General features: G+C 38.8%; 1 protein-coding gene across 1 annotated transcript in view; it reads right to left on the bottom strand.

The window, feature by feature from the left end:
- The window catches only part of RNF217 (ring finger protein 217), a 98,333-nt gene that overhangs the window by 16,183 nt on the left and 68,106 nt on the right, over window positions 1-14,044 (bottom strand). Inside the window, exon 3 of the mRNA XM_087817590.1 lies at window positions 6,067-6,231. Within this exon, the coding sequence (XP_087673716.1) occupies window positions 6,067-6,231 (165 nt within the window). The remainder of the gene's footprint in view (window positions 1-6,066; window positions 6,232-14,044) is intronic.

The raw sequence follows: 14,044 nt of genomic DNA, 5'->3' as shown, positions 1-14,044 counted from the left end.
GGTGACAGGAATGGCAGTGTGGAGGCGTGTCCGCGGTGTGGCCTTATAGGAGCAGCGTAAGACATAGCTTCTGCTTTGCGTGAGGTGGGAGCCGTGGGAGGTTTGGAGCAGAGGGTGGCCCCAAGCCTCTGTTCTGCTCTTGATGGCTGCCACCAGTAAAACTTGTGCCCTGTTTTGAATGGTAAGTTGAGTTTGCTGCAGGAAAAAAGAGCAACTCTTAAAAACTTAAAATGAAAATAAAAATAAACGGATCACCCGAGGAAGCTTTTGATCCTTTAGCAAAACTAGCCCAATTTGTATTCATATGAAAAACGGGCAGCTTTTTACTCAAATATTTTCCAGTCTACCCTGCTCCCTGGATTTCATCCCTCTCAGGAGCCTTTGTCTACAACGGGGGCTCTCAGCCCCCTGGAAATGCTTCAGAATGTGGGTTAGCTGCTTTTCTGTTGCTGAAGGATGTTTGGTTGTCACAAGGGTGGCTGAGGCTGGCATTTACGGCTATCCTCAACGCCGGGGACATCTTGCTTTTCACTTTCTAATGCATTAGACATTCATCTAGGTGAAAACCTGTTGCTAAATATCTTGACAGAGAATCCAACTCCATCTTATATATAAATGCAAAATAATGTCTATATGGTTTTAACAGATAACGGATTTTTTAGTTAAATAACTACTGTGCAAACTGAGAAAAGGCCAATTGTTGAAAAACATATTATTTCATTATAATAGCTTCACTAATTTCTATTTCATATTATATTTAGGACATTATATTGATTTTTAAATAATATGGTCTATGTAATCACATTATAAATTATTTGTCATTACGATGGGGCATTGGAGGCAATCCAGTTTTTGTCCTAGAAAGTATTTATCATCGAATAATCAGACTCTTCTCATCACTAACGTCTAGAATTCGGCAACAAAAAAAAACAGGAGCAGTGACAGCCGCTGCTCCAAAAGCAGTGGTTTCGAGCAATCTGGGGAGTTAACCTGGATAATCAGGAGTCAAGGAGAAGCTGTTTTATTTTCTGGATGGGCACTACTTGAAAGCAGTCCTGTAGTGGTATGTGCGGTATCAGAGAACTGCAGGATTATCTATAAAATCCAACATTAATACTCCAAGTTCTTCAGCAGCCACAGACAACACAGCCACAGCCCAGAGGTAAGAGCCCACAGACACGGCTGCTGTGCTAATTTTATGTGAACAGGGGCAAATTAACCACTGTCTCTGAAAATACATTCTTTCCCAAAGCACCCTATTAGAGGATTCAAGAGAATAAAATATCTAAAAGGAAGTATCATGACAAATGTCCTTAATTCTCAAATCACAATAAATTATGAACATAATTCACTTTCCCCTGCCTGCTTTTTATGCAGTTACTTAACCTCACTGAAACTTATTTCTACATCTTGGAATGGTGGTAATTACCCTTTTTTCACGACTTTCTTTTGAGAATTCAATGAGGCAACAAACGTAACTTACATACTGCATTAGTGTGCAAAATCTTAAAGTTTTACCAAAGGATGCTGAATAATTAAAAGCTACCTGGGACATTGGAATTTAGCATCCAAGGATTTGAAGGGACACATATGTATAAAACTACAATGGAGACTGACATGTAACAAATATCAGTATATGTTAGACAGTATTATTATTATTATTACTGCGCTAACACCAGAAAAAAAAAAAAGAGCATTGTACAAATGCTTTTTCATAAATAAAGTAATGATGGCATGTCAGAATTCAGCATTCCTTATTCATATCTGAGCATTCCTTATAAAAAAATAAAAGTGACTACCTTGTTACCTAGAAATGTTGACCCTGGAATGAAATAAATGACTTAATTACTCATTAATTCATAAATCACATTACTTATATATTAGCCTATCAAAATGTATAATTTCCTAATTAATTATCTCTATTCAATGTCTTAGAAAATGTCCAATATCGAGATGTGAGATTATTTATGTAAGAGGAAAATTAAGGTGGTCCCCTGCATGCAATCTAGTTGGCTGTGACTACATTTGTACCACCGTTACATAAACGTTGTATGAATATTCCTCTTACCTTTGTATAAATGTACCTCGTTGGGAAAGGAAAGTTTGAGGAATTGCCAGTTAATTTTCCAAATTAACAAAACCACTAACCATATTGAGAAATATTAACCCAACTTTGCTTTAGTAAGCCCATACTCTGAGCAATATCTAATTTTTACCTGAAGAAGGAAAAACACACACACACAAACAGCTAAATCCTTAGAGGTTGTGTAGGCAAATAGAGATGTTTAAGCAGCTCCAGAGATGTAATGTTATAGCCTTTCTGTTCTATTGTTACATTTTATTTATTTCTAATCACGAACTATTTCAAACATTTTAAAAATTAGCAATAACAATGTAATACACATACACAGATTCACTAGCACATTTAATAATGGTAACATGTTTCAATATTTACTTGAGAAGTATTTTTTGAAGAGACAATGCTTATATACTGCCTTCTTTATATAATTGTTTCTTAACTTTAACTTCCTGTTTACTTTAAACTGGCCTATGTCAAATGACCAGTTAAAGGGCTAGAAGATGTGTCTACTTCTCTTTCGAAAGTACACTTGTTAAAAAAAATATACTTGAGAGGGCAGAAATCTGGCCTTGGAAAAATGGGGTTTTAACAATTTAAAACTTCACAAAGAAAAAACACAATATGGCTAATAGTCAAAGCCTGGTTAAGATAAGTAACACTAATTGAGTAATATTAAACCTTTTAAGGAATAACCAAAAGACAGGATTGTTAACCAGTCTCACAAAGTTCTTCCCCACATTCTTAAAGGCTTCATAACTGTTTTTATCTTTAATAATGTTTACTGTTATATTAGACAGTAATATTGATATTTTTAATTCTTCTTCTACTATCTAAAATTTTCAGGCCTTTAGAAGTATCCAGCTGGGGTTTTGCTACACACTTATAGTAAATTAAAATAATTATTTATTTAAAAAATTGCTCTAAATAAACACACTTTAAAATGTGTGTATCGGCCAATAAAATTTTATGTGTTTACCACTTTCTGAAAACAAAAACAATATAATAGATTACTTTGGTTTAATGAATCATAATGAGTGTGCACTTCAGAATAGTTTAAGTCTTTCAAGCTTTCAAACAAAACATAAATTTAAAAAACACAATTTGCATATAAAAATGGTTAAGATGCTAGATTTTATGGTTTTATACCACAATACAAAAAGCATTATTTGAGTACTAATATTGTTTACAAAGTATTTCATTAACAACTTAAAGTGTATACAGTAGAAGGATATTTGTGGAAATATTAATTACTAAAATGTTACGAAAACTACTTATAATATGAGAAAGGCTTGACATGTTAAACGGAAAAACAAAGGATATTGAATTATCTGTCTACTACAATTAAAACTTAATAAAAATAAGTTAGTTAAACAGGGAATGGCCAAAGAGGCACACCAATAGATTAACAGTGAGTGTATTGGAGTGGCAGAATTATGGATGAATTTTTTTCCCTTTTCCAAATTTCTATCATATGTTATGTGATCATTATAAATGAGCAATCATTTAAAAATCAAAATTATTATTAAAATTATAAATCAATCTAAACAATTATAATTATGCAGGGTAAAAAAATATGCATCTATGCATAACCCATGGACACAGACAATAGTAGAGTGGGCCTGCAGGTTGTGAGGTGGAGGGGGGGTCAACAGGAGGAAAAAGGGGGACATCTGTAATACTTTCAACAATAAAGATAAGAAACATACACACACATATATATATACACATACATACACACACACATATATACACAGTTTGGTTACAAAACAATTTTAAATACATTTATCATTATTGAAAACATGTTCATATGAAAATATACATTCCCTGTTTTGTTTACCTAGAAGCACTCTATGAAATTTTTTCCACAAACTCCTAGCATCTTCCCGTTTGTATATTTACAAATTTAAAATGATTACTTATGAAAATAAAGCCTTGGTGTATAAAATAAGTGTTAATTCATTACATAATATCTCCTCATGGATTTCTATTATAAGAACAGAAATGCTTCATGGGAACAACATAATTTTACGGTAAAAAGAATCACCATGAAGGAAAGCAAAGCTTTAAAGTCCTATTCTTAAAAGGAAATGAAACCATCTGTATTCAAAACAGGCAATAAAACATGACTTAAGCTGACATAAATGTTGTGGAACTTGAATCTCACCAGACAGTAGATTCTCTGCTACAAGAAAGTCATGTAAACTGATTCCATCTTCCTTGGCTCCTTTCCTCTCAGCTATTTGACAGGTAATTCCTTTTAAAGCTCCCCTTTTAGCTCTTACCTCACAAGGGAACCAGCATGTATGTTTCTCTTAACTGTTTATATTTGTTAAAACTGGGGGAAGTTTTTAGTGCATTCAGTTAGGTCATTGCAGTTGGCTGCCTTTTCCTTCTATTCATCAGAGTCCATGTAATGGCAGATGAGAGATTACAGTAACAAATGTACGTTTTTATGTTTTACCGCAATTCATTCAGTATTTCCCCGTGGCACAGTGCTGCAGGATTGCTCATTCAGCATACAGTGTCACAGCCAGGCTAACTGGTAATTGTTTTCCTAGCCTCCCAGAGAGAGACAAAGTAGACTATGTACAAAGTGTTAAGTAGAATGACTTAACAGCACACGGAAATTCCTACTGGCCTTCACTGAGTTTGAAACTGAGCAGTAGCTTTCAATAAACTGAAAAGACAACAGAAAGGGGGAAAGGCCTTATTTTTTCATTGTCCATCAATGGATGAAGAATAAAATGTACTGAGCAATAGAATGCAGTGATCTGAAGAGGCCCTAACATCGAAAGGATCATCGCAGATGAATTTGCCTCCTACGGGGAAAACAAAGAAAGCTTCAGCACAGACATCTTTAGACCTCACTTTTAACAGAGCCAGGTCACCCAAACTATTTCAAAAATTTCTTCCAGTTGCTAAGAATGTGACCCGTTATTTCAGGCAATACTTTTACTTACTATATGTATAAACTAGCATGTGAGTTTGGCATAGTGAATCTGTACACCATATTCATGCTCATTAATCAGCTTCAGATATACTTTTATTGCTTCAAGTTGAATTCACAATGATTAATTTTTAAAAATTTCTGAGAATTCAAATTTCATTTATCTGGTGCTAAGTCTCCAGGGAGAAACTGCAGAATTGTTCTTAAAAGGAAATAAAGCCCAATTTAGACATGATTTAAAAAAATAAATTTGGCAAAAAGTGGAAACCCCATATGGTAGACTGCACACACACATACACACACATACAATTTTCTAATGTGTACTTTAAGAAACTTCAGATTTCCACAATTCTTATCCTGCCAGCATCAAACCCAAAGTTTTCTGGCTGGACTGACTTGCCGATTTCTCTACAGGACACTCTTTGGGGACTGTTTGCATGGCTGACTTTCAACATGAAGGTCGAAGCTCAAAAGCTGCTGACTCTTGATTACTTGTATGATTATCAAAAGAAAAATGGAATTCCTAAAATTCCTAAGTCCTGATTTTAGCTCTTAGCTTCTACCTCACCAGGTTTACAAACAGCAAATGATCAGTTTACTGTAATCCTGAAGTGATGGGCAACGGCAGAGGGAAGGACAAGCAGAGGATCACAAGGATTCAGAGCCTGTCTAATGGAGAAGTTATAATACACGTAACAAACTGGAAATAATGTTTACCATTTTCGTACTAGCTTTACCCTGCACACTCATCTCCACTTTTCAATGCAAAAGAAGAATTTGGAACTTTAAAATCAATGATTTATATGTAGCAACCCTAAATTTTGAAATGTAATGCAAATACTATACACTGTTCCTACATAAGAATTTCAATTTACTTATGTAATACAATTACTCTTCTAAAACGAAATAGCAACTATTCTTTTTCTCCACACCTGCAACAGTAAAGTGATGCATACAATTCACTCCAGCGCTCCCATAATGCTCTCCAGTGATGCCCAGGTGCGCACCCGTCGCCCCGTCCTCCCACAGGGTAGCTCACCTTGCACTTTGGACACTTCTGGGCGTTCCTCTGCCCATGCTCAATTTCGCTGGCCCAGTGACGCAACAGTTTGTCTCCTTTTTTGTACTCCTTGCAGTTAACACCTTCATGCCAAGGAGAGTGGCACTTAAAACACCAGACGAATTGGCAAGTGGGGCACTGGATCTGTGTAAGGAAAGGTAGGATTAAATAGTAGTAGAAATGCTGAAAGCGTCTAAAGGATAAGAATGGTGATGCTTCGGGAAATAAGCTAAAAGGTTATAACTTGTCCAGATTTAAAGTATCTCCCCCTCGACAAGATGTAAACTACAGTAAGATAGGACTATTCTGTTATTAAAGTAGGAGACAGTTCCTTTGCCATGACTGATTCAGCCGTTTGTAGGCTATGCTAGAATTAAACACTTGGGACATTCTGGAAATCAACTTGGTCTTAAGAAAATATCCTAGATTGAAACATGGAATAAAACCTGAAGGCTCACGATAACCCAAATCCACACACTCAGGCGGCTGCCCTTGAATTCACCTTTCTCTTGGACCAATTTCCCAAGCACTCCCATTGCTCTTTTTATCAATGGCTTCGCTCACTTTTATAAAAATAAAAAAGCACCCAGGTGCTTCATCAGATAAAAGGACACTGGCAAATAAACGGCTATACCAGCATTTGCTATGAAGCATCACCTAAAATAATGGCTATCCCCTTTTTTGCTATTAATCTAAGGGAGGTTAATTATAAGAAATAAAGGATCCTATTAGAAATCTATCAGTCTTGGTGGCACTGTGGCCTGTTAGCGAGGAAACCATCAGAAAGATGTCACTGCATTTTCACTGTGTGATGTCGTATGTGAGAGTGTGTCTGTTCACTGAAACTGTCTGCCCTCCGCGTGACACGGGAGACTTTATCTGACTTCCTTTGTTTTGAAGGGCGGTGGAGTATCCCATCCTCTCACAGTGTTTCTGGTCCTCACTCTCTAAAAACATGGGCATAACTTGATCTTCCTAGATCTGTTTGATTAAAGTGAATTAATAAAATGTCTAACTATGAAAAACACTAATGCCTATTCTTTTCTGAGTTCCTGCATATTAATTACTTCCCCGTAACGTGAATGAATTTACTGACTACATTTTGAAAATCAGAACTTCTTCTGGTAAACAATACAAAATCACTACTTACTTTTTTGGGAAACTACTTTTTTGACAACGGTGGTTCCAATACATACATTAATTGAGTGGCAATTACAATCACAGCTCTTCCATTTATAACCCAAAGCGCTGCAGTTTTCACGTGTGTCAAGAATAATGTTCTTCCCATGCAAATGTGAAGGAGCAAAAGTACTTCTGCTTTTCATTTATATCAAAATAAAGTAATATTTTGCCATAAATTTTTAAAATTTTCATGTTTAATTATTTGTTGAAATTGCGTTACATGGTGATGTTTATGCTGCTGGACACTCATGACTTAGTTTTGTCAACAAAATAATGCTACAAAGTCGGTATGAACATCACAAGTTCACAGAGGAGGAAACTAAGGCTCACAGAGATGAAATAACCGGCCCAAAGTAATATACCAAGTGTGTGTTAAAAAGAAATTTAAACAAGAAGTCTGTAGGCTCCAAGGCCAGCATTCTTCTAACTGAGCCAGAAGCCTTCCTCACTCTAAACAACATTCTTACGCTGACAATTAAAAACCAAACTGTGGAAGTCAAAGAAGGTCATGGGACTAAACTATTCAGTTAATCATAATTTTACGTGATTACCAACATACAGTGAACTCTGAAAATCTTTTTCAAGGTTTTACATAAGACAATCCTTAGCCTTTTTTAAAAAGGGACGTTACTAGTCAGTCACTTAAAATCACCATTTTTGCCTTTTCTGATTATTAAAGTGAAAATAACTCATATTTAAAGAAGATTGAGTTAGAGTGTGTGAGCTCCAGATAAGGAAAGAATATAAAATGCTCATTCCCCTATGTCACTGAACCATGAGGAAAAGATCTAAGTATTACACGGGGCCTAAACGAATGTAATTTTCAAATGTAATGAATGAAATGAGGAAGATGCCAGAAGATTTTGCTTTTCCTCGAGTAACCACCATTATGTCGGGAGGGTCTAGACACCCAGCTCCCTTCTCTTCCATTGGACACTATTCCTAATTCTAAATCACCAGACTCGAGCGCCATCCAACGAAAAACTCTCTGGTTTTCAATCAATCAGTCCTCGACTATATTTATGAAATGAACAGAAGAATAAACATAGTGGTGGTTTGAAACGGGGGTTAACTCTACACGTTAGACATTATAACGGTTCAAGGATCTTTGGGGCCAAGCGCTGACCTCTCACATCTACGCATCTCTAATGAAGACGATTAGAAACGTGTGATTCTCCTAAGGTACCAGATAAGGAATCTGCCAGCTGGTGCCAACACGAGGGTCTCTGGCTATCAATCTCTCGTGATAAACAACTAAGCCCTACTGCAGGTCCTACAAGCTGTGAAAGGAGTTTTGCATCAAGCCCTCCAGTACAGATGAGTACTGTCTAACTGAAAACATTAAGGCAACTCTTGCTTTGCTTTGGATTAAACAAGGAAAGGACTAACAGCCAGCCCCACAACCTTGCTATTCAGAGACTCACCCGAAGAGTGTAAATACTGACGTTTTGGTCTGAAGACGCCTTATTCATTCTGACCTTAACCATACTCAAAACCAGCCTTTTCTAACACACACAAAAACATCAACTCTGCATCTTCCTCCGTTAATTTATTTATACTTATTTATATTTATCCTTCACATGAAGTGCCATGTCACAGGCACAGACTTCCCGCACACAGGCCTGCCCTCCGGGTGACTGTAGTCACACAGAGGTCCCCATGCTCTCTCCTTGCTACTCAAAGTGTGGTCAGAGGAGCAGCACCTCAGCATCACCCAGGAGCTTGCTGGAGACAAAGAGCTCACGTCCCCCCGAGACCTGCTGAATCAGAGCTGCCGTTTCACAAGGTCCCCAGATGACTCACAGACGCCCTGAGTTTGAGAAGCACTGCTCTGTACCATGTGGCCCCATCTCTCTGGCCACAGAGGATTTACGCCAGGAATGAGCCCCTAAGCCAGGAGCATGTACCAGCGGCCGGCATGCGCTGTGTGCGGCAGGGAGCTTACTGCTGAATAGAGATGGGCCAAGTCAGGGTTCCCTCTGGAGGAGTGAAGGGGCCACACACACACACACACACACACACACACTCTCTCTCTCTCTCTCTCTCTCTCTCTCTCTCTCTCTCTGCCTTTGCCGCGGAGGCAAGGACGCAGGAGAGCTTAGGGACCACTGCAGATGGCGGGAGGAGGGAGCAGCAGTCCTGGCCCGTGGGACAGCGACCGGGCTCTCACGCCGCCAGAGCCAGTGTCCGATTGTCCATGGGGCCCGCCCGGGTGGCCGCTGAGCCGCTTCCCTGCCCTTCCGAGAGTTGCAGTAACCCTCACTAACGGAGGGAGCTTGAGAGGGCGCATCTCTGCTTCTCGTAAGTGGAGAAAGTCCAATGAACACAATCTGTCCACTGAAGTCTTATCCAGATCAAATGCTACTTGCTTCAAGGCGTCTTCCCTGTTCCTCCAACCAGACCCAGCATCTGTCTTACAGAACACGTAGATGTCTAATGTCCCTGGCGGCCTGCAAGTTCACGCAGGGCAAGGGCCGCAGCTCACTGATCCTTTATTTCTTGAGTTAGGCAACTCGGAGCTCCTGGCACATGGAACGTACTCAGTAAATCATTTATAAAATGAATTATTTTGCACAGAGCAAGTACTATATACTGGCTAACATTAAATGAATTCAAAGAAAAACCAACACCTTTAATTTATGACCAGTGACTGAGATGATATTACTTCTTAGGTTAGCAGGTGATGTTTACTAAATATTTTACCCACATGACATTTTACTGAGCGTCATGCTTAATGTGCAAACTCTTCTACAAGAGGCAGGGCTGCACGTGTTCCAAGAATAAAGTTATCAGAGTTAGGAATCTTAATTAAGGTGAGATAATTTCATATTACTTTTTTAACTTTTGAATTCCCTTAGTTTTTCCGGAAATCTGGGCTACAATAACACTCAGATGACAAGTTAAACCAGCCCACTTTTCCTAAGCAAATGGTGTTTCTCTTGACAGCTCATCCTGCCAAATAATTAATCCACAAAATTAAAACAGAGTTCAAAACCGAAAAGCAACTCAGATAAGTCTTTCTTTGCCTAAAGTCTATATACTTCTACCTACATAATTATTTTAAATAAATCACAGAATCATTACTTATCAAACTCAAAATATTAGACAATTCCATGTGTAAATGTAGCATTACACATAACTCAGTGTTCCAAGAAGAATCTGCTTTATTAGAACTTCAGGTTAAGGCAAGTACTCAATAATAAAACATATTCACCAATTCATTTGCTCATTCAACAAATATTTATTGAGCACCTTCAAGCCGCAGGTGCTGAGTGTACTGAACTTAGGCACGTAAAAAAGAATGAGAACACTTTGTCCTCAAGGAATTTACTGAAGGCAGACAGCTATAAATCCAGAGGGGGATGTAACCAGGTAATGCTGCTAGAGTAGACGCTTAGACAAGTGGGTGCCATGGGAAAGATGCTCCAGGGAAGGCTGGAGGGTTAGTATGGCCTTGAAATATGCGTGGGATGTCACTGGGACAAGTGACGGGGTAACACTTCTAGAAGAGGTGCCAGCCTGAGCCACCACGGAGGCCTGAAAGGTCATGGTGCACTGGGGAAAGCAAGTGTTCTAGTGTAGCCTGAACAGAGATGTGTCACTGCAGCTGGCTTGACCCTGAGCCTTGCTGAAACGTCCAAAACCCGGGTTGAATTACATTAACGTATCTATACTCTTGATATATACTCAAAATACACTGTGGTCCAAAATGAAACATGTCCTGATATGAAACATGTAAAACTTATGGCTGTCAGAATATGGTATGCCTAAAGAAACTGATCAATATGTAAAAAAGAGGGAAATCTCATAGTTACAAAACATTTTGTAACAACTCCTCCCCTAGAAGATCAAATCCTAAAGCAAGAATGGCAGTGGAAGGGGGTTTTACACGTGGGAAAAAACGGTTTGACGTCCTGTCTTGATTTTTTCTTTTTACATTTATCTTTATTGTTGAAAGTGTTACAGATGTCCCCTTCTGCACACCCCCACTGACCCTCCACCCTGCAAAACTGATATGTGTCAGGTGTTCATCACTGTAATTCAATATCTGTACACACTCCAAAGTGATCACCACCAAGTCTAATTACGATCCTTCACCACACAATTTACACCCTTCACCATTTCAACCTCTCCACCCCCCCCAACCCACTTCCCCTTGGTAACCGCAGTATGTTCTCTGTATCTATGAGCTTGTTTTCATTTTGTTGCTTTTTTTTTTTTGGCCTGTTTCTTATCCCTAAGATTCAACCCCCTGCTTGGGGATTTCTCCCTGCTGTAGTGCCAGTAACACATGGGCTTCATGAAGCAGTGCTCCCTGACCACTGTCCAAACGTGGCCAAGTCACCCTTCCTTCATTTCAGCATCGCTCAACCTAAGCTGGAAAATGAAACGGTTTCCTAAGGGTTGGGGACCAAATGGGGACAAAAATGCAGAGTAACACATGGTAAGATAACCTGTATGGATACATAGTAATTATTCATTAAATAACATCAACGACCTCCCTCACATAACACAACACACTCGCTTCAGTGCGGGCTTTTCTTCTCAACCGAGAGACATGCTCTTCTGGGGCAGCCTTTCTAAACTTGGAAAATGGGGGGTTTCATCCTTTAAAAGGAGTCCTCTCTCCCCAATTTGAAAATCAGTGTTTCATACCAACCCATTTTGCTTCTACAGCCTAGAAGCACCTTTAAGCATTTATAGACTCTTCTCTAAACCTCGAAAGCAAGTCCCTGAGAAGTCTTATCTGTCTAGGTCTACCTCTTGTCTGAGGACCCACCTCTTCATCAGGAATATAAAAGGTCCAAGAAGAGTGTCCTGGTTTGTGCAGCCCAAGCTCACTTCCCTTTTCAACAGGCACTCTATTCTGAACACAGCACAATAAGGCTCACATCCCACAGAGATACCCCATGAAGTAGCCGGGGGCCATCTAATTACATGGTCCCACGAGAAAGTGGAAGTATTCTCTGCGACCAGTGGGCGAAGGCAGGACAAAGATCTCAGCCCAAAGGTAACAATGAATTCTTTCAAAATGGAAAGGAAAGATTCTAGAAGTAGCAAGTTCCTCAACAATGGAAGTGTTAGTCAGTGCCCAGGCCACCTGGGAGGCATTCTGTAGAGAAGACTCATGCACATGTCGACGGCTGCATTAGGTTCCCTCACAGATCTGAGAGGGTAAATGCAGCAAAGACAGACTACAGGGCATGGCAGGTGAGAAACACACAGTCCTAACGTCTTCTAGACCACTCTGTAACAAGCACCAGCCTTGGCTTACTTTTTTACTTATTACTCAGCAGGTCATCAGAGAGAAACGATTCTTCACTTGTCTCTTACGCTGAAGATCCAAGGATGATGTAATAAAGCGAAACACACACACACACACACACACACACACACACAGTTCTCAGCTCCACTGCAGGTCAGTTTGTGGTAGTTGTGAGCCTTGATTATTACAATTATTGTAGTTTTCATTGTCAGAGGTGGGTTAAAATATCAAATGAATCCCAATATTTGACTTTTGTTGTTAGAAGTTCAAGCACAAATAAAGAGTTTGTAAAATATTATGGCTAATGTATGCATCAAGAAAGCACAAAGAAAACTTCAACAAAGCATGTCATTAGTAACTAGAGGGAGAAGTGCATCCTAAGGCACTTTAGTAGTTCTGCATCATAGCTATGTGATACACATTTTATCAAAGGTAACATATAACGCACCCATTTGTTTAAGCTGGTTTCTTTAAACTGGGCTAAGATGACTTCATCTTTCTCTCCTTCACAAATCTATGCTAGCAACAATCATTTAAGAAACACACTTGTTTTCTATTGGCTACTGGCATCAATGATGCATTAATGCCAAGAGAAAGGGTGTGTGTCAAACTAAACTGATCTTGCAGGGCTGATGCACAATATAATTCTCAATTTGCAAACACTGTCAACTCAAAGTGCTGGTATCAGAGAAAAACAGAAGAGCAAAGCAGTGCATGAACTACATAGTCATGGGAAAGCTTTCAACATTTTTATATGTAGAAAAAGTCTCAAATCTACTTCACAAGAAGGAAGCTTAAACACTATTCATTCATTCATCTATCTGTTTAATTATACATGCACATTGCTTATCAGAAGTACAACTGAAGAGGTGCAGCTGGGATTTCAACAAAGGCTTGACAGGCCCCCAGAAGCAGAAATAGTGGGTAAACGAGTATTACCTGAATTCCAGCCTTTCACTTAAAAGCTTAGGAATAAGAAACCCACTGATTTGATTATGTTCTTAAGGACAGAAAAGTTCTTTTACCAAATGCAGGAAATAATGTATTTATTTTACCTTATGATGGGTTAAAGCACCATTTTTGTGAGTTATCAAGATTTTGCCTTATATTTGTGGCAAGAAGAGTGAAGATTATCATTAGTTTTCCTTCAAGGAAACCATTAAGAGAATTACCTCCACCATGTTCCCTATGTTGATTTATGTATACCTTTCAATGCACCCCAAATCATATGAAAAGCAAGGTCATTTCTTCGTCTACACTTGGAAATAAGAAAGAAACCTAGAACTGCCCTTACCTCAGTAAAAAAATGACCTTTAATTATGATGTTCAATTCTCTTCACTCTTCCATGAAAAACTATAACTTTCCCTCCCTGCCCAAGCATACTTTATTTCTGTGAATTCAATGACCACCCCTCCCAAATACTAGTGCTTCCCACCAGATCGCTGCTGAGCATAAGACTCATGTTTCCTGGAAATCTCTTTGATGCCCCAAAGGGTCTTCAAACTTAA

The sequence above is a fragment of the Miniopterus natalensis genome, chromosome 5 (genome assembly GCF_054644295.1).
Source record: "Miniopterus natalensis isolate mMinNat1 chromosome 5, mMinNat1.hap1, whole genome shotgun sequence".
NCBI lineage: Eukaryota > Metazoa > Chordata > Mammalia > Chiroptera > Miniopteridae > Miniopterus > Miniopterus natalensis.
Note: the sequence above shows the minus strand (reverse complement) of the source record. Positions and strands in the feature narration are given on the sequence as shown.